At 43.0% G+C, this 24818-nt stretch overlaps 1 protein-coding gene across 1 annotated transcript; it reads right to left on the minus strand.

Moving 5' to 3' along the window:
- Positions 1-579: 579 nt before the first annotated feature.
- Positions 580-24818, minus strand: PTN (pleiotrophin). Its single transcript, XM_047095256.1, has 7 exons — positions 24704-24818; positions 23657-23830; positions 20919-21080; positions 13842-13939; positions 12020-12038; positions 2226-2444; positions 580-635 (listed from the first exon to the last, which is right to left on the minus strand). The coding sequence occupies exons 1-7, from the start codon at positions 24816-24818 to the stop codon at positions 580-582; spliced, it is 843 nt and encodes a 280-aa protein (XP_046951212.1).

A 24818-nucleotide genomic window follows, 5' to 3' on the forward strand; every position in this document is an offset into this window, starting at 1 on the left:
TCTTTTCATGCATTTCTTTAAAAAAAAAAAAAAAAGTCAACATTGAAGTAGGGCATGCTCTGCCCCCTCCCTCCATTTTGTGGACTGAAGTTTGTTTTAAAAAATCCATTGGCAGAAGATATTTTCCTCAGATAGGATGATTATATTTTATTGCTGCTTTGTTTAGTATATATTTTTCTCAATTGGGAAAAAAAGTCTAGGTGAAAAATTTATCTAACGAGAAAAGTAGTTTACATGGTCATAACACATAAATTGCTGCCGAAAGAAAAAGTAAAAAAAAAAGATTTTAAATGTAAAATATCACATAACTTCAAAAAACTTACCTCAGTTTTCTACCATTTATCATGTACTACAAGTCAACTTTCTAAATAGGATTACAGTCCTTTATTATAAGCCCCTAGTGGTACTATGGTATACATTTTACAAAATGCTACTACAAAATTTTTCTTTTCTTTTTGTTTCTGCCTATTGTGTACTTAGCTGTAGATAATTTTTGAATACAAAGCCTACATGGGTATAAATGCAATAGTTAACTGCTCCTTTTTGCTGATGTCCTTTTCATGGTCCAAGAAGACGGCATTAGTCCAGCATCTTCTCCTGTTTCTTGCCTTCCTTTTTCTTCTTCTTAGATTCTGCTGTAATTAAAAACAGAGAAAAAAGCATCACGTTAGCAAACAAGGGGGGCACTTTTCTTATACAGGTGACCCTTGGACAATGCTAGGGTCAGGGGCACCAAACCCCCATGTAGTTGCAAATGTGCATAAAACTTTGGACTTCCCCCCAAATTTACCTGTTGACTGGAAGCCTTACCAATAACATAGTCAATTTACACATATTGTATATGTTATATATGCTATATTCTATATGCTTACATCAAAGCAAGCTACAGAAAAACATGTTATTGATAGAATACACTTATTCTTTAAAAAATCACCTTTAAATGGACGCTTATTGGTCATGAGTCAACTGTAATTGTCCAGAAATGAAAGGACTGGATGGATAGAGAAGGTACGGTGTGTGAGAGTGCCTAGGAGAATAGGCAGGAGTAATACAGCCTGCCTTCATGTAAACACCTGCAAATACCTGTCATCTTATTAGTTGCCCCCATTTGATACACCAAATACTATCTTAGGGTCCTACTTAGAAAACAGAAACACAGCAGACCTCCCTGGGAGAATGTACCAGGACACTTGCTCAGTGGAGAGCTACAAAAGCTCTGCTCGGCCCCTCACTCTCCACATGCCCTTTCCATGGGGCTGTTGATAAGCATTTGGCCTGATAGCTTCCTCTCCTGATTTGGCCTTTGCTTAGATATTTGCCAGCTACTCATACATGAAGAACTACACGGAGCTTTGACTCTACAGAGTATCCTAGTTGTGGATGAAGCAAATGGAATGTACGAACCTGGGCTAAACCACGGAAGTAAAACCATGAGGATTGAAATCAAAATACTCCATCCTTTTCCAATCATCTTGCTGTCTCCCTCTTCCTAGGCCTTGGAGGATTCAGTGTAGAATAGGACATGACAGCTTTGGCTCCACAAATGAGAATGGTCAGATCACTAGGCTAGCAAGGGAAAGGCTACTGCTAAATGTTTTTAAGATCCTCTCCCTGTTTGGTCCACAGTAGTGGTAGAAACACAGGGGTTAGGTACAGGCTCTGGAATCACACTGCTGGAGTCTAAGTCTTTGGTCCATCACTAAGTGACTCTGAGACTCCCTGAAAGTTAATTCACGCGTGTGTGTCTCAGATTCCTCACTTGCGAATGGGCATATGAATTGTACCACTTGACAGGGTCAATATCCAAATTAAATGAGTTGACTAAAATCCCCTGAGAACAGAAGATGGCATAATAGCCTGTGCTCAATTAAGGTTGGTCTATTACCACACTAATGAAACCTGCTAAAAACAAGAGGTAATTTCTCCGTATAATTAATCATCCCCAGGACCCACTGGCCGAGGTCATCGAATGTGCTAAACAACAGGAATACTGGGACACACACGATGGCCAACAGGGACTATTCACTAGATCACAAGGCCTGTGTATGAGAGGGGCCTAAGGCTTATAATGAGAGGGGAAATAATACCAATCACATATTGTAAAACTCGGAGCTTGAACCTTTTCTATTTTTATCCTCACCACTTCTTCTGATAAGTTCTCAAGTCCATCATATACTAGGTGAGGTAGCGTAAGGTACAAGGTAATTGTCCTAAGCTCCCTTTACTCAAGCTGTAAGGGGTGCCATACACAATTATGTCAGGAGTTGCTAAAATCCCGCTAAATTGCTGCTCACAAATATTCATTTGTCCATGCCTATCCTCAGCTTTCCACCTAAACTGAAGAGACTTTGAACTTTCACTCTGTTTTTGCTTGTCATTATAAATGTCTTCTCCTTTTGACCCATGAAAGGTAAGATGACCAGAACCTCCACATTCAAAGATATCTATAAAGTCCAAGAAGGTTTTCTGTTTAATGTCCAAACAGATCGCGTCTCAATGTCTAATAATTCCCAGTCTTTGGTCGACATTTTAAACAACAGTTGTCTGTTAGAAAGGTATCCTCAGAGAACAATCTAGGGTGTCAGCTGGGATCCAGGTTTAGTTTCCCTTTTCTCAACTTCTCCAAATTCCTTACTGGTGAAGGCCAGCATGTTCTATTCAGTAACTGACAACTTGCTAAATACAAAGAAATCGACCACTTGCCCATGTAATCTGCACAATGCCAACCAAAGCCACGTTTTTGACGTCATTGGCAAGTCACCATGGCACTGCTTTGACACACTGCACACCTTAAGTTCAAGTCCAAGTAGAAAAGGGAGGAGACCGCAGTAAAAAATAAGGGCAAGAAAGACAAATTTCTATCTGCAGAGGGTCAGCTCGGTTTCTCACCTAAAAACGTACTCAAATTTTTGAGAATAAAGAAGAAAGTTGGGTTGGTGATATTGCTTCTGAACAAACGCAGTTCTGGGGTGACTTTTGTGTACATTTTAATGACCGACTAAATGAATGTTGTTACCACTCATCTCTGTGACCTCAAAAGCTTAGGAACAACCTCTCAGGCTTTACCCACTGTACATGAGGGTTTTTCTACAGGATCATGGAATCTACAATCTGGAAGGTACCTGGTCCAACTTTCCTATGTAATTGATGAAGAAATAGAAACCAAGGAGTATCAGTCATTCGTCCAGGTCCACAGTGATCCAGCTATAGATCAGATGAGGGGTCCTTCTCCAACTCCTGGACCTCCTCACACAACACAGCACTGCCTCCAATGATCATCACATGTGTAGCAAATGGAATTGGTTTTATTTTTGTCTCTGGACCATCATTTGGTCACCTCCCTTGAACAGAGTCTCTACACTTGTGTTTATTTCACTTCCTGGAGCACACCATTCTTTTTCTCCCCTAGTCTTTGGCCTTCAGAGAAACATTTTCTCTTGATTTCCTCTCTCAGAGCACTCATCACTGATCCTGTAACTGCCCCTAAGCACAAGCTGTGCAAGGGCAGAATCCCAACTCACAGTTACTTCCCTGGCCCCTCGCACAGTGCCTAGCACATGCAACTCTTCAGTGAAGGGCATAAATCTCTAACCTGGCAACAACACGTGCCTCACTGGCTCACCATGCCCTCATCTTCCTGGTGGCGGTTCCTTGAGTTTTCCTTGCTTATTTTCACCTCAGCCTTTACACATTGCCTTCTCTCTTCCTGTCACCTCAACTCGGCTTAGCCAACATCCACTCGTTCTCACTTCAAGGAAGCCTTCCCAGAACTCCCAAACTAAGCAGGTTCCATCTACCTGTGGGTTGGATACTTCCATGTGCCTCTCACTGCTATTCCAAAAATGAGAATTGAACTATTAATTTTGTATCTAATTACTCGATATGCCTTTCCCCCTTCCCGTGAGGGAGGAGACCAAATCTGTCTCTTCCATCTGTATCTTCAGTGCTGAGCATATAATAAGTGCTCCTGAAATACGTGCTGCATCAAAGTGAAGAAATGACCACTTGGATGGGAAACAAAGAGTCAATTCATTGGCCTATAGGAAAGGACTGTTTCCCAAGGGAAGGAAGGAGTGTGGATTCAATCAAAATCTTGCCACATTTCAGAACTTCTTTAAAGATCTTTTATGAAGAATAAAATTACAAACACGTATATGTGAAAGTTACCCCAATTTCTCCACCCTTTTTCTTGTCTTTAAAATACAAGACTGATTTAACTCTGCGAGTAAAAGTTAAGTCCCGTTTTAGTAGCCTATCAAGGTGACGGGGAGAGAAATCTGCTGAGAATGAGGGTCGTGAATAGGCCTGGGGCAGGGCTACAGCAGGGTAAAGCGCGCGCTTTGTAACAGAGTCACGTAGCAGCTACTCTCAAAGAGTTGAAGAGCCAATGCGATCAGTGCCCTGATGTCAAACAGTAGGGAACCTTAGTTCACAGTGAAAAGAGCCAGGTCAAGGGAAGGAAGTACATACAGGCCACACATCAAATAAGACCCCAGGCTACATGTCACTCCACCCCACCTGAACCGAGGCTGTGAAGCTGAAGTGGATACAAACAGGAAAGGAGCCATTGTGGAAATGCGAACACAAAGGGCACCTGCCTGAAAAAGTGACTTGTTTTGTTCCCTTGGATGATACATACCGGGACACCATTGCATTGAAAACCCACAACGATGCTCTCTTGGTGTGTTTTAACTTTCATTCTTGCTCTGGCCAGTTTTTGAGGTGATGGAGGATAGTACTCCATCACCTCAAAACTGTATATTGTGTATAATCTTGAGGTTTCTAGTCGAGAAGATTCTCACAACGCATAGCAAGTACTGACAGCAGAGAAAAGAGGCAGTAGGAACACACAGCAATTAATGAGTCATGGTACAATAAATTCTGAACATACACAGTTAAAAAAAATACTGATAGAAAGCAAAATCCTCAAGTAAGGGACACCTGCGTGGCTCAGTCAGTTGAGCATCTGACTCTTGATTTCAGCTCCGGTCATGATCCCAAGGTTTTGGGATTGAGCCCCACATTGGGCTGTGTGCTGTTATGGAGCCTACTTAAGACTCTCACCTTCCCTCACTCTCCCTTTGTCCCTCTCACTCCCTCATGCTCTCTACACACACACCACAAAACAAAACAAAACCAAAAACAAATCCTCAAGTAGTAGGTGGCATCACGGCCATTTGTTTAGTAGGGCAATGAGGAAACAATTAAGTACCATTAAAATCATACTAAGAACCAAGTCCTCAGAGAATTGAGGATACCCTCTTCAGAGGGCCATCGTGAATATCATGTGAGATTACAATCGCTAAGATCCTACTTGACCATCCCTGTTCAAAAAACATTCGTCTGTTAACCTAGCAAATATACACCCTATATACCCTATATCCAGTGTATCCCTGACACCATTCTGGATGCTGAGATATAATGGCAAACAAGACAAAATTCTGCTCTCATAGAGTTTCTCATAGATTTCAAGATTGCTTTATGTGAGTGTCTTTCAAAATTGTAAAGTACTCTACAGGTATACGTTTATTTTAAAAGTCATGAGTATGTGGGAGCTATCTTTATGGCTTCAGTGCCTACTTCTCTTCCTCCTAGTTTATTATGACATTGTAGATGCATATGATGTAAAAGAGTATCCAGAGGGAGAATTAATTACTAGGGGAAAAAATAATGTCTATAGAACACCTAGCCTGAAGATCAAAGAGTTTCTTCTTAAAAACTTTTACTTTTTTTTTTTTTAATTTTAGAGAGGGAGCATGTGAGTTCCCACATGCTGGGACCCACAACCCTGGAGTCATAACCTGAGGAAAAATCAAGAATGGCGCACTCAAATGACTGAGCCGCCCAGTCACCCCACTGTTAAATAGAAAGTAAAGAAACATATATATGTTAACAGAAATTACCCATAGTTTCACGATACAGAAATAGCACTTTTCACAGTGGGTTCTATTTATGTTTTCTTTCAATGAACATATGTATACTTTTAGTAGGGATATATTGACAGTTGATAAAGTACTTTATAGTAAGCCTCCTACTGTTAATTCCCATGCCATTGCATGTACTTTGAAACATGACGATGTAGTATTCCTTTATGACATTCCATCCCGTATGTTTCGTGACCTTCCCTTTTTTGTTGGTCAGTTAGCTTGTACTCACTTTTGGTTACAATAATGATGCGGCGCATGTTTTTGGTAGACAAATCATTATATTACAAAGTTTTGCCTTAGTAAAGATTTTTAAAGAGGATCTAACGGACCAAAGGGCAAGGCACTTGTAAAGCTCCAGATATGTACTGACATATCTCTTTCCTGAAAGGCAGTACTCACTTACATTCTCGTCAGTGACTTAGGTTGGACCCCGTCACAGCAAATTTGTTCTCAAAAAGCAAATAATCAAACAGCATGCATCATCTCTTTTCTGCCTATCACAGGCCCTTCTAGGAACAGGATTGCCATGAAGCTAGTATGAGTAAACACTCCCTCCCTTTTTCAATAGTCAGGAAATCTGAGAGGAAAAGCGTTGGGGGAGTAGGTCTTAAAAGAAAGAAATCCATGTAAAGGTTTTCAGCGAACTTGAGGGGAGAAGTTATTCAAAGAGGCAGAAGGATCGAGAATTCTGGAATAAGCTTATCTCATTTTCTTATCAAAATGCTTTGCTCTGATTCCCTTTTTTCAGAGGGCCTGCTGAGCATACAGAACAGATAAAAAGGAATGGAGAGATGAAATGGTTGAGCAGAGCCCAGATTTTAACTACAGTGAGTTAGACTCTGTTTGCTACTGACTTAAATAAAGTAGCTTTGGGCCATTAAGCCAATAGGAGGAATTGTCGGTTGGAATAGAAAAAAAGAGATTTTCACCTTCTAACAGGTAGAATTCGTATAGGAGGAAACTATGGGCAGTCAGAAATGGACACCGCAGGTGCAGAGAGCAGGAGGCCGTCTGGAGGCATGTGAGGCAGACCGCAGAAGCTAACCTTTGGAGACTCGCTCAATACGTCATGGGAACAGAGGGAGGGGAAAGGATCCTGTCACTGTCAAACCGTACAGGCACAATGTAAATAGGTCCACAGGGCTGGATATCACCACCATCCTCTCAATGTCTCATAAACCTATTTAAAGGAACTCGCCTGTGCTTCAAGGATTAGCTGCCCAGTTACCTGAAATATGTAATCCCTCACATCAACTAGCTGTTGCTCAGAACCAATAATAAGGCTTGTTGAATCGTGACTGTACAACTCGGTGATCCGCCTAGAATTCAGGTCCTACTTGGCTAGGCCTCCTTCATTAAATTCCCCACATTTCAGTTTAAATTGGGGCAGCACAGATTATGTTGACAATATAGGAAAAAAATTTCTATTTAAAAATCAGATCTGTTTAGTCTGAAGTCTGTGCAATAATTTTGTTGTTTCTTCTTTGATTTCTTTTTAATACCACTTTATTTCCTCTTTTATCGACTCAGGGCACTTACTTCTAGGACTGTGAATGGAATACACACAAACAAACAACTGCTCATTGATGCTCCCACATGCTGCTCCCTGCTCTTTACCTCACTGTCCACATTCCTTTTCACTCGTCAGTTGTTTCCTAACGGTACCCTCCCACTCCGTCTCAACCATCTGTCCTCCTACACACGTGCTTTCTGCCATCAAGTAGATGTGACACTATGTGATCAATAAAAGACAGTATGGCTTCCGTCTACATACCAACCAAACATGTCTGGCCCCTGCGAGGAATCTCTGTCTTGCCCCCACTTACTGTGAGAGGAGACTCTGCAGTGAACTGCACCTCCTCACAATAGAAAGTTCAACTATGAAAACACCGGTGAGTCATGTAGATTTAATTGAATGCTTAATGGAGGAGATGAGGAAATGATTTCATCAACCGTACAGAAGAAGCTTAATGAAAGGCACTAAATGGGTCGATTACTTTCCAAAGCAACTCACCCAATATGGGTAGAATAAACCCTCTCCCTTCACCCCAAGACTCCTCTCTACAGCCCTTGCAGCCACTTTTCCCTTCTGTCTGTCCATTCTGCTTTCTTTAAGTAAAGAAGCAACTGAGATACCCATTGGCTTCCCCAACCCAAGACTGAGGATGCACTTTCTTTGTTTGGTAGAGTCATGAGTGTGTCAAGGTCACTCTCTGATCTGACCATACTATATGTACGTGATACCAGGTAGAGAATCCTCAACTGCAACCCCTATTTTTAGTTCAACACGTCTACATCACCCTCATGTATTAGCTACATCTACTCATTTGTGTGCAAGTGTCACAACCACTAAACACGGGTGGGGATTTTCCCCCTGAGTCACAGGAGAGAAGAGTAGTGAGGAAGGGGATCAGAGCTGCTTCATCTGCAAGGCCTTTAATCCAGGATGTTCTCACTCGTGTACAGTTACAGAAAGAAAACAAAAGCTGTGGGTACGTGTGTGAATTCGCTATTGAGCCGCTAAATTTTGTCCTTTTCACCTTTGGCGAAAAATGTTTTTAAGTACGGAATAAAACTGAAGCGAGGCAAATATAACTAATGCAAGGGAAACTGCAAAGAAAATATGATTTTGTATAGGTAGCTTTGAGAATGTGTATTTGTACATGCAAGAGCATGTATTTCTTTTTTTAATTTTTTTTTTAATGTTTATTTATTTTTGAGACACAGAGAGATAGAGCATGAACGGGGGAGGGTCAGAGAGAGAGGGAGACACAGAACCTGAAGCAGGCTCCAGGCTCTGAGCTGTCAGCACAGAGCCCGACGCGGGGCTCGAACTCATGGACCGTGAGATCATGACCTGAGCCGAAGTCGGATTGCTTAACCGACTGAGCCACCCAGGCGCCCCAAGAGCATGCATTTCTGAGGCCTACGTCAGAGACCAGAAAGAAGAACATTTATTCTTGAGATGATATGTAAGTGTTCAAAAGCTTGTTTCTGCGGTAATGAGGGCACAGAAAAAAAATTTATCATATGACCAAGTCTTATCAATTGTATTGGTACCCTAGGCCAGAAATGAAGTATATTATTATAACCAATGATAAGTAGTTCCCACTTAGCACACCATGATTTGCTGATGTTTAACATTACATTACCAGCGCTACTGGAAGATCAGATTTTGGTTTCTGTCAAAGGGGGAAAGTTTCAAGTCTGAAACATTTAAAATTTCAGTAGGGAAGGCTCCATCGATCATTTCTTATTTGCTTCCCCATAGATTTTTCTTCTAGGCTCCAACAGCTTCTACATGTCAGGTGTTATGAATCAGTTGTTAGGGGCCAAATCACGTCCCCCTCAAAATTTCATACTGAATGCCTGACCTTCACACCTCAGAATGTGAACATATTTGGAGAGACAGTCCTTACAGAGGTAATCAGGTTAAAATGAGGTCATGAGGGTGGGCCCTAACCGGATATAACTGGTGTCCTCAGAAGAAGAGGGAATTTGAACAGACACACGTAGAGAAAAGACTAGGGGAAGACAGGGACAAGACAACCATCTATGAGTCGGAAAAAGAGGCCCGAACAGATCCTTCCCACATGACCTTTGGGAAGAAATCAACCCCACAGAAACCTTGATCTCAGACTTCTGGCTTACAGAACCGTGCAAAGATAAATTTCTGTTGTTGAAGTCACACAGGCTGAGGTACTTTGTTACACGAGTGCCAGGTAACGCATACATCGATGAATTGGATATCTCGTTTTCATTTTTGTATAGCTTTCAGAGCGCCCTCCTTAGTCACAGAGGTCAAAACGCATGTGAGTTTTTTTGTGTCCTAAACGAGTCGTCCAGAATTTGAAATATGTATCATTTAAGTATGTGACTTTGGTAGCATGAAATACAGGATTTTATGCCCATTATTAGTTTTGCACATGCTCCCTGCAGTTACCAGTTCGCCCATCTCCATACGTGTCTTCCAGACTTCTCTGCTACCTGATTCCTCTCGCCCCCATGTACCCAGTGCTCTGACTCTAGCAGCAGCGAAGGTCAGACCTGCAGAGGTGCCCCCAAACTTCTTTTTTAGAAAGAAGCCTGCACAGCAGCTTAACTTAATGCTTTTGTGTGTCTGGGTAAAGATCTGAAAATAGGCGTTTCTATTAATGATAATAATAATCGAAAGCCTTGCACGAGCCAATGAATGCGGGAACCTACAGTCAACCGCTCCGGGTCTCGTCCCCCGTGTGCCTGAGAAGTGGGACACTGGGAACATTTTTACCTGCTTTTTGCTCTTTGCATTTCTGATGAGCTCGTGTACAAATATTGTTTACCCCTCTGGGAAAAGCCTTTCCTTTTGCCTTTTCCCTGCCTCCTGTGCTGAGCAACAGCCAGACCGCTTTGACTTCCCTGAGGGTTCCCAGAGGCCTTGCATCCGAGCAAAGCCGGCTGGAGTCACTGAGTGTGGGAAGTGGCCTCACTGATTACCGGACCGCAGTGCCTCAGATCCTTGTACTGAGACACCAGCATCACTGTGACTCACAGGGACAAGGAGGCAATCCCGAATCCAGCTCGGGGTCCGGCCTGGGAGGCCGCTGGCTAACGGGCTCCACCGGACTGCTAGGTCTAACTCTAGAGGAAGGGAGCCCCTTTGGAGGACCCCCAGCCTGTGAAATGGAGCACGAAGCCCGTTCTTTGCTTAAGTGCACTTACTACACAGAGACAGGCTTGAGCCAAAAACTACCTGACACGACTCAATCACAAATGACCCCAAACATACTTCTGGTAATGTTGTAGGGTTCCCGTAGAAACACAGTCCAAAATTACTAGTTTCGTTCGGAATATCCCAAGAGATGCCAGAGGGAGCACTCGGATGGGAAGCTCTACTATGACAGAACACGGCCAAAGGACTGAGTTCAAGTTCAAACCTGACCCCTCACGGGCTGGGGGACCTGCTGCAAATTGCCACCTTAGCGCCCCGTTTGTAAAATGCGAGAACTCTCTGGGGCTGCTGTGGGGATTAAGTGAGACAGGGCACACCAAGAGCTTAGCGCAATGCCCGTCGCCTTATAAATACTTAATAAATAGGAACTGGTTTTAAGTTGCTCAAAAACGCTGATGACGAAAGCCACAACTTAAAACATGAAGCAGAAATTCTCAGTCCAGAAGTTAGAAGGGAGAAATGTAAAAAAAAAAAAGCTTCAGGGGCGTAAAAAAAAAAAAAAAAAGAAGGTCCCTCAACCCAGTAACTAATTTGTGTGAACACTGTTCTATTATTCACCCTTCCTTAATACTAATTATTATATAGCTGTTTTGTGTGTGCACAACTAATAAGCCTCTGTGCGTGGAGTTTACCAAGGGAGATGAAACCAGACCCACAGTGTGAAATACACCCTGCAAATATTTATAGTTCCTAGTTCTCCCACCTGTCCCAGCAATAAAGACGAAAATTCCTTCCATAAGGAAGGGAGTAAACCATCTACGTGACTCCTCTTCCAGGTGCGTGAACTGTGCCTCGACAGTGATTTCTCTACACTTGAAGGGAGTGAATAAATGATGTGAGCCAGACCAGGACAATGCAGCCTTGATTCGTTCCTTCAAATCAGCACTATACACTGAATTCCTCTCATGGACTAGGAACTATGAGACGTGGCACCTTAAAAGGTGAATGAGATGTGGCTCCTGCCCTCAAGAGGCTCAGGGTCGAGAGAGGCAGAGACTCACTCACTACAGAGGAACGGTGTCTTACCCGAGGAGCCAGTCCTGCAGGCAGGCAACAACCTAATGCTTGGGAAGGGAAGTCTAGCAAATGTTCACACTGATCTCTCTTCTAGTCCTTGAATAAAACAAGCTCTTTTTGGCCCCAGGGACTTTGCACTTGCCCTTGTTTTATCTAGAAACTAGCATGGCTAGTTCCTGCTCTATATTCAAGACCAAGTTCAAAAACTTACCTCTCCAAGAAGCTTTCCCTGGTTTCTCTACCTCACTTAGTCCCCCTCCAGGCGCCAGCTGCTCTGACACTTGGTTCTTTAGTTTTTAAGACCGTTTACTCCAATATGTAGTCATTATTTTAGTTCTGAATTGTTTTTGTCACTATTGCCTACCTTCCACCACCACTGGAACCTAATAATAGGAGAGGAGGAAACTTGATTAATATGGCCTGCTCCATTGCAGGCTCTTCATAGCTCTTATAAATAAATGAATAAGAGGAAATAATGCCAGAGGACCGTATGCTTCTCTTTCATAACATCTGTCACTCTCGGCAGTACCTTAGGATTTATCCTTCTGCTTTTCCCACCACACTATGGGTCCACATAGGTCACTAGCTTATCCCTGGTGCTAACTCGAGCGCATAGTACCCACTCAACAAATACTTGCCAAATGAGCACGCCACATTTTACAGAATGAAATGTATGAAGTACAGAAGGAGAGGAGGTTTCAGGTTTCTCAAACTACAGGCGCAGAGAGGTGGATATGTAAGAACGCATGGGCCACTCAGCCGTCCATCTCCAGGGTGTGGAGTGACTTGGGTGGATATTATGGGCAATGTCTGGAGCAGGAATCAGGCAAGAGGGAAGTCAGATGATGCCTGCACAAGATGTCCTGCGAAAGACCCAGGATCTGATTGTGTTGCTGATGGAAAGCTATGATAAAAGAGGGATTTTAGCACTGGGTCTGAAATTCATTCCTTCTTAGATAAGGAACCAAGGTACCTGTATGTAGGAGATAGAGGAAAAGGGGTTGTTGCGCATAATGCTGGAGGTCTAGAGGCAGGACTGCCTTGTTTTTAAGCCTGGCCACTCCGCTTATTGGCTGTACAACGTCATGCTAAGCATCTAACATCTCTATGCTCAGTTTCCTCATATGTAATATTAGGAATGACGATAGTAACTATTTCACAGAGTTTCTGTGATTATTCAATGACACAAGGTATATGCAATGTACTAACATGTATTCAAAACATATCAGTCTCCCCAAAAATATTAATTATAATTACTACTGCTGTTATCACCATAGTTCTTTTGCCCAGAAAGGCAGTGAGGGAAACACCCACCTCAAGAATTTCATTTGGAAGGAAGGAAACAGTCTTAAAATCACTGCACATTTATTCAGCACTTTTACATCTTCCTGTCATTAATTGAGGTATTCATTGTAGACTCTCATTTACAGAAGACAAAACTGTTCTTCTAATAAGAAAGGGGCAGAATTAGACTTTCTACCTTCAATGACAGTATCATGGATGGGAAATACATATGTTGACAGACTCTTCCACAGCAGAATAAAGAAGAAATCAAACCTTAAGACCTAACCACATCAGAGTGTTTCCCTCTGATCCAGAAGAACAAAATCCCTGCAAAGTTCCCCAGGCTTCTCTTTCTGGAAAAATGCAAGGGCAGCAACCACGAGCCCTGTCAGGGTCTCAGGAAGAAGGGAGCGGGTCCCAGACTCCCTTTCACCTCTCTTAACATAGCACAGAGTCTCTCAGCCGAGCTAAACTCATCCACAGAGTGTGGGCATGTTCATTGCTAAGGGATGTCGGAGCCCAGAATCCAGAAAGAATTGTTGGAAGTTTCAGTAACAGAAAAATCTATTTAGCATTGGGGGAGCTGAGAACGCTGGGAATATCCCTTTACTGAGCCCCTTTCAATCGTCTGCCAAGTGCTATGCCCTGCACACAGCTGAGTCTTGCACTTAAACAGTTGCCGTTCTTTTGATCTTTAAAGACAAATTGTCAGACCTCAGAGAGAGCCAGGCAACTGTCCAAAAAAAGAGGAGCGAGATGGCAAAACTTTTAGAAATAGCTAGGAAGGAAAAAAAAGGAACTGGGGTTCTCATGAGCAGGGGAATTTAAGGAGGATCTGGTAACAGCAGAGCATGAACTGGTGGACAGGACAGCAGGAGGACTGACATTGTTCCCTGACCAACCTGTAGCACAGACACCCGCTCATGTGCTCCCACCTCTGCCTGTCCCACAGTACCCTTCTGCCAGGCAAACTTGGAGGCTGACACAAATGTCATCTGGCCTGTCAATATAAAAAAAAGGGTTCACATACCCCCATTTTTTTTTGAGAGACAGAGAATCCCAAGCAGGGCTTGGATCCCGACATTGGGCTCAATCCCACGAACCATGAAATCATGACCCAAATCGACAGACGCTTAGCTGAGTCACCCAGGTACCCCACAATATCCTTTATTCACGTGTCTTGTTTAAATAGTAACAGCTAATAATTTCCATTTCAACAGGTCAAGATTCTAGAATGTTCTAAGATAATCACTAGGCCACATCAGCTGCAGCAGTCCCTAGGAAAATCTCAGCTTGTATGAAAGCCTTCTGCACAAGCCCCTACTCAGCCTCAGCTTAGACTCTGCATTCCAGTGATAACCACCAGAAGCCTACTCCACTGGGTGGCACCTGCTCACACAGACAGGTCTGCCCATAGGGCCACAGCTCTCTCACAGGTGGCCGTCTTCTAATTCTATAGTAAGCCCGTTCTCCAAGGGGACTGCTGAGAAACACTGTGGTTTAGAGACAGGTTATTCGCCCTCTGAAGGCTTCTCTGCTCTGATCAGGTAAGCAGCACTGTCAGCACAGACTGGCCATGGTTCCTACTTTTTTATTACTTGTCCACAGCTCAGTCAAACTGAAAAGAGTGTAATGACTCGACAAAAAACACCTCCTGGTGGTTCCAACAAGGAGAGACCCAACTCTCTTTACAGTGGGATAACTGTACCAGTAGAGGATACTCTTAGCAACTTCTCCAAGAAATGTCATCAATACGAGTAAGGGTTAGGTTCAGTTTGGTCGCGTACTTCAACACATCCCAACGTTCCCGCAGCCTCCCTGGCCGACTGCTCACTCAATACCAACTCGAGAACCCCTTCAGCTGCTCTTCTCACACTTAAAGGCAGAGTTTTGAAAGTTAAAGACATATTTCCCAGAGTCCCTTGCAGGAGGATTTTATATGTGGCCCAGTTTCCCAGTTTCAAGCAGGCACGTTTTGAGTCTTAGAGGTAGCGGTCAGCAACCAGAAAAAAAGGGGCCAAATTTGGGGAGATTGGGTACTTGGGCAAGAAAGGAGCAGACGTAACTAGTTTTGAGGGCACAGGTATGGTGTTTCCAGTGTTCAGTTCTTAGCACGTGTGCTGAACTGTGGGTAATTTTAGCAGCAGGGCTTCTGCTACATCAGTCACGTTTGGCATGATTAGACATTTCTCTTAGTTCTGTTGCCTTCTGCTGTAATATTATTGGATCCAACTCAAATCTTCTGGCCCTTCTGGAAATTCTAGTGAGCTATATAATACCCTTGAATAACCCCCTTCCTGCTTAACTAGCTACAGTAGAGATCTTGCTGAAGCTAAAAACCCTCACAGATACAGGGTTTCTTGAATTAGTCATTGTAATTAATACTCTCAACCTCTCTTCCTAAGAAATTAAAATCTCAAGCGCCCAACACAATTGCTCGCCAATTTATCCCTGGCCGATTCGGACAGCAATTCAGAAGATTCCAGTTATAATCTTTCACTCAGTGACCTCCCCAGAGCAGTCCTGTCCCCATCCCCAAGAAAGCTATATTCTAGTCATGCACCTTTCAATTCTTACGTCTACATAAGAATATCGATATTCTCTCTCCTTCTGGGTATAAAATACAGAAGTGGAGGACTAAAACCTCTCCTCGGGTTACGTGGGGTTCCAACACAAGAGAATCTTTTGATAAGAGTTTCTAACTTCATATCTAGTATCACTGAAATTGTCCCAAGGCCAGAGTGTGGAGTTTGTATGATACCGACATAGCAAAAGGAAGAACCACTTCTATCCAATAGACTGGAGTGTGGTGAATTCTAAGGCAATTTTTAACCAAACCAAGTGGGATATTTAGTAATTTCCTAGAGTTCAAGGTACCACTTCTCGATGTTAAGGGCCCTCTCTCCCCAGCAGGTCTTCTAAATTTTTGGCCTTATTAGGAATCAAGTCACAACAATACCCTCCGGTTTCCTCAGTTTAATGCCTGGTAATCACAGCCTTACCAATACCTTTATGTTCCATTCTGAAATTTAAAGAACATGTTTTCCACACTGAAAGTCACGCAGTTTGCATATCAAGCCACTACCATTTTCCAAAACAGAAGAGGACAGAAATCAAACCAACAAGTTTTATGAAACAAACAGATTTTTTTTAAAAAGCAGACAGGGGCTCCTGGGTGGCTTACTCAGTTAAGCATCTGACTTTGGCTCAGGTCATGATCTCATGGTTCGTGGGTTCAAGCCCTGGCATCGGGCTCTGTGCCGACAGTTCAGAGCCTGGAGCCCCTCCTCTGCTCATACTCTGTCTCTGTCCCTCAAAAAATAAATAAATGTTTAAAAAACAATGGGGGAAAAAAAAGCAGACAAAAGACCAGAACCCGATGATGTGTTTGATGAGAAAGACAGTGGTGGGAAAAAAGTACTTTCTGGCTATGAGTTCAGTGACCAGGCTACAAAGGAGGAAAATGGAGTCAGAAAAGAAGGAAACATGGAGCTGATTCTATTCCTAAACAGAGTGGATTCAGAAGAATCACTGATGTTTTCTGTCCTCACTTATTCTATCAGGGTTACATCAGATGACAGACAAGGTAATGATCCTAGACAGTGGGATTTATCTAACATGACCAAAGTTTTAATGAATGTATAATACCCAGGGGAAGCATGGTGCAGTTGAAAAGGCACTGGGTCTTTGGGGTCAGTCTGACTTTAAATTTGAATCACCACTTAGAAGCTGTGAAACGTGAGGCAAGTGGCTTAACCTCTCTGGGCGTGTGCGTTCTCAGATCTAAAGTAGGATAAATACAATGCACTGCACAGAACTGCTTTGAAGCTGAAATGAGAAGTGCCTATCACAGTGCCTGACTCAAAACGAGTGGGTTCGCTATCTCCCTCTTTCCTGTTCATGTCCTGAGCTAAAATAGCAGGAAGCCCTGATGGGTTATTCTTTCCTCAAGAAAGGAAGGACATAATTTATAATTGTATAACTTAATGAAAATATTACGTAAATAACTTCTTTACTGCAGCTTCCACATTTGTAAGTTTAATGTGTGAAACCTTTTTTTTTTGCTTCTAACATTTATCTGTTATACACATATTTAATCAGCACCTACTATGTCCTACTCCTTGTTCTAGGCAAAAGGGATACAGTAGAGAACAAAACCGGTCAGGTCCCTGTCCTCCTGAAAGTTATACTCTGGTAGATGTGTACCAGAACAGTTATAGAAATAATGTTCTAGAGAGCCCAGTCATTTCTCTGACATCAGCCGTAACAACATTTTTCTAGCTACGTCTCCGGAGGCAAGGGACACAAAAGCAAAAATACACTACTGGGACGACATCAAAATGAAAAGCTTTTGCACAGTAAAGGAAACAGTCAACAAGACTAAAAGACAACCCACTGAATGGCAGAAGATATTTGTCAATGACATATCCAATAAAGGGTTAGCATCCAAAAAGGAACTTACACACCTCAACACCCAAAAAACAAATAATCCAATTAAAAATGGACAGAACCCATGAACAGACATGTCTCCAAAGAAGACATACAAATGGCCAACAGACACATGAAAAATGCTCAACACCATTCATCTTCGGGGAATGCAAATCAAAACCACAATGAGTCCTCATCACCTCACACCTGTCAGAATGGCTAAAATCAAAAACACAAGAAATAACAAGTGTTGGCGAGGACGTGAAGAAGGAACGCTTTTGCACTCTTGGTGGGAATGCAAACTGGTGCAGCCACTGTGGAAAACAATATGGAGATTCCTCAAAAACTTACAAATACAATTACCCTTTGATCCAGTAATTACACTACTAGGTATTTACCCAGAGTACAAAAACACTGGTTTAAAGGGATATACGCACCCCTACGTGTATATAGTAGCATTATCTACAATAGCCAAGATATGGAAGCAAACCAATGTCCATCGATTGATGAGTAGATAAAAAAAAAAGAGGTGGCGGATTATTTTTCAGCCATAAAAAAAGAATGGAATCTTGCTGTTTGCAAGATGGAGCCAGAGAGCATTATGCTAAGCAAAAGAAGTCAGAGAAAAGACAAATGCCATATGATTTCACTTATATGTGGACTTTAAGAAAGAAAACAAGCAAAGAAACAAAAGAGACAAACCAAAAACCACTCTGAAATGTAGGCAACAAACTGGTGGTTACCAGAGAGGAAGGTGGGGGTGGGGGTGGGGGTGGGGGTGGGGGGGTGTGGGGAAGGTGACACAGGCGATGGGGATTAAGGAGTGCGATTACATTAGCATTGGGTAATGTATGGAAGTGTTGAATCACTATACGGTACACCCGAAACTAACAGGACATGGTATATTAACTGAACTGGAATTAAAATTATAGGAAGAAGAAATCATGCTCTAGAACGTGTATTCTTCCATTTGCGAGTCACCTTTGCACATCAGTGTTGGGCTTTACATAGTACTGTGAAATATATAACTCACTCAGGCTAATCCCATTTTCAATTAATCATATACCTTAATTTTTGATATGTCAACAAATTAAATGTTTACCAACTTGAAATATTTTTACCGCCAGTTTTCAAAGTGAAAGCCTGAGCCAAACTTTTAACCTTCATTACGTATCACTGGATGAGAAAATGTAAAAATGTAAAAGGTCAACTATCCACCAGCCAAAAGAAGTCCTCACCTAGTGAATTACCAAATATCCTGAAGGGTCTTTCTGAATCATGTCCCCACTTTGTCCAATTTATTCCAAACTTTTCAACATTTTCCATATCTACCCAGCACACCCCCCCCCACCTACCACCTAATCCTTCTCTCATTTTTTCTTCCCCTATTTATTAAACTGAAGTTTCTCTCACCCAGAGGAAAAAACAAGAACAGATTGTGTACATGCCTATGTGTGGTCTCTATGAACTTCATATTAGCGTAGTATTTCTAGATTGCGGCTGATAATGAAATCTTTTTAGGAATATCTTAATTTTCAAAGGTAGTGATGCTGATCTGGCTGGTCTGGGTTATGCCTGGGCACTGGGATTTTTACAAGTTCTCAGAGAAAATTCTAATGCTCAGGCCAGATGGAGAACCACTGTGGTATAGCATGGAGGCTTCTTTAATTCCTTTTCCTTCCCACTCTCTATTTATGCGGAGTATTTGGGTTCTCTGGCTTTTTTTTTTAATGCTTACTTATTTTTGAGACAGAGAGAGGGAGAGAGCACGAACAGGGGAGGGCAGAAAGAGAGAGAGGGAGACAGAGAATCTGAAGCAGACTCCAGACTCTGAGCCATCAGCACAGAGCCTGACATGGGGCTCCAACTCATGAACTGTGAGATCATGACCTGAGCAGAAGTTGGGCACTTAAGCGCCTGAGCCACCTAGGCGCCCCTCTCTGACTGGCTTACAAATAAATTAATTTGAAAACTGTATCTCGGAGTTCTTCTGGTTTTGGAAATGTCTCACTGGATAGATATGGCCACCAATTTTCATCAGATCTGTGTAGTTGTCTCCAGACAAGTAACACTTACAAAGCTGGCACCCGCACTCGGACACTGACTCCAGCCCCACATCATGCCTTTCACCGCGACCAGCAGATTCCCATGACCTGGAAATGGGGCATCCTGAATCCTAGATTCCAGCCACCCCGCAGTTGTGGGTAACCATGTCCATGGACAACTCCACCAGAGACCAAAGGCCTATAACATGAGTCCTTTCTGCCTATTCGCAGCTAGCTAGTCAGTCCTGACTTCCGGAGGCATTTTTTCTTCTATTTTCATTTATGAGGGTTTCGTGTTCATTTTTCTGAGTGTCTCCTTGCATTTCATCTGACCAGTGTGTATCTGCAGGTCCATTTAGAGCTCAAATGTGGGCAGAGGCCAAGGAGACAGTTGAGAGTTCCCTGAGACATGCTGTGTTTACTTGTGAAGACTGCCATGCCTCGTACCACCGAGTGGGTGGCTTCGACAAGAGAAATTTATTTTCTCAGAGTTCTACAGGCCAGAGGTCGGAGATCGACTGTCAGCAGTGTTCATTTATTCCGAGACGTGTCTCGTTGGCTCGTAGATGGCCATCTCTTCCCTATGTCTTTGTATGGTTTTCCCTCTGTATGTGTCTGTGTCCTAATCTCCTTTCTCTGTATGCCAGATTGGGCTGGGGCCCACTCATACATCTCCATTTAACTTTACCTCTATAAAGGCCTGGTCTCCTAACACAGTCACATTCTGGGGTACTGAGGGTTAGAACGTGAACATTTGAATTGACGGGGGAGGGGCATAGCTCAGCCCATAGGGAAATGAGAGTTTAACACCTCCTTGTCCCCCCTCAGCTGGGATTCTATTTGTACGAAACCACGCCTGGGGTATTTGTTTTGGTTTACTTTCCCCGGCATGGGAGCAGAGTGTAACTTTCTGGGAGCGAACAGGAAGACGGTTCTACATAATTTAAAAATTCCATGATAAATGTAAGGTGGTAAACATCCAACTGAAAAAAATAAATAAAGGCTCTGAACGAAGGATAAGAAATATAGGACCTATCAACTTATGCAGCGGAGAAAGGAAAAATGTGAAATAAAGTCGCTGACTTCATGAAAACTCTGTATGTTGCATAATCTAGGAGAGATCTGATTTTAAATTTTCTGCTTCATGATCTTCATAAATGTGTTCATACTTGTCAGGAGGCAGCCCCAGTTTAGGGCTTGGAATATATAGTCACCATATGACAACTGTCTTAATTGGCCCATTCTGCTAAGTTGTTGATTTGTGCTGGGAGCCTGTTCCCATCCCAGCCCCCACTCCCCTTCTGTGCAAAGGACTCCAACTTGAACTCAGCTGCCTGCCAAAAAGCTCTGGCGTGACACTCCATATACAGCGTGTTTTCAATCTCTCTATGAAGGTAATTCGCCTAAGATCCCCCTTCCGAAAATCGGAGTTTCCACATCTGAGGATCCTGCCGGAGTCTATCAGTGTGTGCCTATGACAAGTAGGGCATGACGACAGGGACCTACCTTGAGGTTTGGGCTTAGTCAGCTTGCCGCAGGGCTTGGAGATAGTGACTGTCTTCTGGCAGTCGGCATTGTGGAGGGCTCGCTTCAGACTTCCGGTCCTGGTCTTCAAGGCGGTATTCAGGTCACATTCTCCCCAGGCCTGGAACTGGTACTTGCACTCCGCTAAAGGCAGGGTAGGACCAAACAGAAATCTTTGAGCTCCTCTAGGAGTGCCAGAGAAGTAGGCACACTTTTGTTTTTCACTTTCTGCAGTGAGAGGACTGTAGATTCACACGCAGTTGCAAGAAGTAATATAGAAAGATCCCTAGATCCTTCAGCCAATTTCCCTCAATTGTGATGATCTTACATAACCAGAGCCCACTGGCGCAACCAGGAAATGAACAGGGATACATTCCACGAAAGTTATTCAGGCCCTGCCAATTTCACGCGCACTCATTTGTGTATATGCACGTGTGCACACATTTAGTTCCCCGCGACTTGGCCACATGTGCAGATATGAGTGAATATCAATACCATTAACATACAGAAGAGCTCCAACACAGGAGTCCTTCGGGTGAATCCTTTCCTAGCCTTAGCCTAGGCATCTTCCTCCCTTCTCGATCTCCTTAACCCCTGGCAATCACTCATCCATTCTCCATCTCTGTCATTTTGTCACGTTAAGAACGTTACGTAGGGGCGCCTGGGTGGCTCAGTTGGTTGAGCGTCCGACTTGATTTCGGCTCAGGTCATGTTCCCAGGGTTGTAGGATCGAGCCTCCTGTCAGACTCTGCACTGAGCATGGAGCCCGCTTAAAATTTCCTCTCTCCCCCTCCTCCCCTCTGCCCTGCCTCTCACTCTAAACAAACAAACAAACAAACAAACACATGTTATGTAAATAGAATCATACAGTAGGTAGCCTCTTGAGATTGGCTTTTTTCACGCAGCATAATTTCCTGGGTGTCCATCCAAGTTGTGTGTTTCAACAGTGAGTTTCTCTTTATTGCCGGGTAGTATCCCATGGTGGGATGGGAATGTATTACGGTTTCAGCACTCACCCGTTGAAGGAAATCTGGGTTGTTTCCAGGTTTTAGCTGTCATAAATAAAGCTGCTCTTTACTATCCGTGTACAGAGTTTTATAGCAATGGAAGTTTTCATTCTTCTAGGGTAAATGGCCAAAAGTGAAGCCTGCATTGTATGGTAAACAGATGTTTGGTCTTATAACAAGACTGCCATCCTCTTTTTTTTTTTTTTTTTTTTTTTTTTTTTTTATGTGGCTACACCGTTTTACATTTCCATTGGCAAAGTATGAGTGATCTAGTTTCCCTACATCGTCTCTAGCCTTTGGTGTTATTTGTAATTTTAGTTATTCTGATGGATGCGTAGTATACAGTGACATCTCACTGGTTTTCACTTCCTTTTCCCTAACAGGGAAAAGAAGTTCAACACTTTTTTCAGTTGTTTATTTGCCACCTGTATTTTGCCTATGGCAAAATGTTTGCCCCTATCTTTTACCCACCTTCTAATTGGATTCTTAGTTTTGAGAGTTCTTTATAAAGTCTAGGTATACGTTCTTGAAGACATACTTTTAAAAACTTTCCGTAGGGTCTTTAGGGGACCCATGTATATGTAAGACCAAATGTATCTGAATTTCACAGTGCCCTTATAGAAGTTACCACCATTCATAAAAAGTACCCCAAAGGTTATAGAGAAAGAAAAAAAAATACAGTGAGTATACCCATTGTCCTTCTTCACTGACTTACAGGTCAGAATACATTTTCGCAAAGAGTAAGAACATTTGGGGCATTGTGAACTACCATGGCCAAGAGAGACAGAAAGTCTGGAATGTGGAAGAAACAGGTCATCTGGATGTTCAATAGTGGGTTTAAAAGTTGGAAGTGTTGGGGTGCCTGGGCGGCTCAGTCAGTTGAGCGTCCGACTCTTGATTTTGGCTCAGGTCACCATCTCAGGGTCGTGGGATTGAGCCCTGCTTTAGCACCGTGCTGAGCTTGGGGCCTGCTTAAGTGTCTCTCTCTCTCTCTCTCTCTCTCTCTCACTCACTCTCTCTCTGTCCTCTCTCCTCTCTCCCTCCTGCCCCTCTCCCCTGCTCATGATCTCTAAAACAAACAAACAAAAAAGGTTGGAAGTATTGAAGGACTCCTTCCCAAATAGGCAGATGAGGCCAGCAGGAGCATGGCAATAGTCAATGAGAGAAAAGTCTGTGAAAAGTGGCTATAAACAGTCTTGCTGGAATTGAGAAGTCAGTCTATTAATCACTGTGGATGGTGGGGAAAGATGGAAACGGAGAGGAGGCCTGAAAGTCACAGAAAGCGGTCTGGAGGAGGAGGAGAATAAACAAGAGAAGCGGGAAGGAAGGAAAAAGGAATGAGAAATCAAAGAAGAGGAAAGAAGAGAGATCGATGCACCCTTAGGAGGGGCCAAGGGTATATAGTTTATGTCCTGACTGGTACAGCAGTGGTTCTTGATCTGGGACTGTTTTGACCCCAAGGGTCATCTGGCAATACCTGAGACATTTTTAGTTGTCACAGGTGATGGAGGTGGGGAGTGCTACTCGAAATAAATAAATAAATAAATAAATAAATAAATAAATAAATAACTTAAATAAATAAATAAATAAATAAATAGCTAGCAGTCAACCTCAAAAAAAAAAAAAAAACCCAAAAAATATCTGAGGGAAAAGATGCAAGCATTATCGCAGAGCATACGATTTAACCAACAGGACAACAGGAGTGGGACTTACCTCCAAATTGCTTTTTCCAGTTGCAGGGGATCTTACATCTCTGGGTCTTCATGGTTTGCTTACACTCAGCTCCAGTCCGGGTGCCCTCTCGGGTGCCCAGCCCACAGTCCCCGCTGGTGGGCACGCACACACTCCACTGCCATTCTCCACAGTCAGACTTCTTCACTTTTTTTTCTGGAAGGAAGGAAGGAAGGAAGGAAGGAAGAACAGTCAACACCTGGAAAACCCTGATTCCTCTAGCAAAGCTCATTCCAGGGCGTGAGGTTGTGAGGTCTGTGCTTTCTACCTCCTTCTTCGCTGTCCAGTAAATACTGGCAACTTGATACATCTTAGCCAGATGATTGGCTCAACGAATGATCCAGAGAAGGGACAAGGAAAACTGAAGGAGACAGAACGTTAACGGAACTCTTACCATGTGCTAGGGACTGTACAAGTGATTTAATGACAGCTCCTTTTAGAAGCAAACACTTCTGTAAAGGATGGTCAAAAACAGCGAAACGAACAAATCAGGAAACATTCTGTTAGAAGTAATGGCTGTCAGATTAGCCATTTGTAAGGCTAGTCAATGACGTGTAAGGCAAGTCAATGTTCCTTTCTCTGTCGTAGAGATGGAATAATGTAAGATGAATGAGGTGGATCACAGACCTAAACAGACTCCCAGCCCTACAGCCTGCTATTTTTGACACTGGAAGTGACATAGAAAAGGTGCTATACTGCTCTGAGCTTCAGTTTCCCCCTTTATTAAGATAACATACAACAAAAATTCCTTGCAGGACTCTTTTTGAGGGAGAGAGGCAACAGAAATAAAACACCTACTTGCTGGTCAGTGTTCCGTACAGAGTAACTACTAATATGATCATTATGTTAATAATCATCATCTATATTTTAGGACTGGTGGAGGGGAGATCGATGGGGGTGGGGGTGTCCCTTAGGTTCTTCTAAATACTTGGAAAGAAGGAACGGAGGGAGGGAGGACAAAAACCAGGAAGTTGGATCAGATGTATGTTAATCCATAAACAGTCTTGCCTTCGTAACCCTACTGCTTACCTGGTTTCTCTTTCTTCCCCGCTTCAGCCGTGTCCACGGCTGCCAGAATGAAAATGAATGCCAGGAAGGCAGCTGCAAATTTTCGACGCTGCTGCAGGTACTGTTGGGACTGCAT

The sequence above is a fragment of the Lynx rufus genome, unplaced genomic scaffold (genome assembly GCF_022079265.1).
Source record: "Lynx rufus isolate CCGP_SWC_20201006 ecotype Redwood Valley unplaced genomic scaffold, mLynRuf1.p SCAF_4, whole genome shotgun sequence".
NCBI classification, from domain to species: domain Eukaryota; kingdom Metazoa; phylum Chordata; class Mammalia; order Carnivora; family Felidae; genus Lynx; species Lynx rufus.

Excerpts from the sequence above, each read along its gene's own strand:
- PTN (XM_047095256.1), bottom strand. The coding sequence starts at position 24,818 with ATGCAGTCCCAACAGTACCTGCAGCAGCGTCGAAAATTTGCAGCTGCC. Across the intron at positions 21,081-23,656 it reads CTGGAAAAAGCAATTTGGAG|CGGAGTGCAAGTACCAGTTC; the intron begins GTAAGTCCCACT and ends CCCTGCCTTTAG. Across the intron at positions 13,940-20,918 it reads GACTAAGCCCAAACCTCAAG|GCCAGATGACATTTGTGTCA; the intron begins GTAGGTCCCTGT and ends TTATATTGACAG.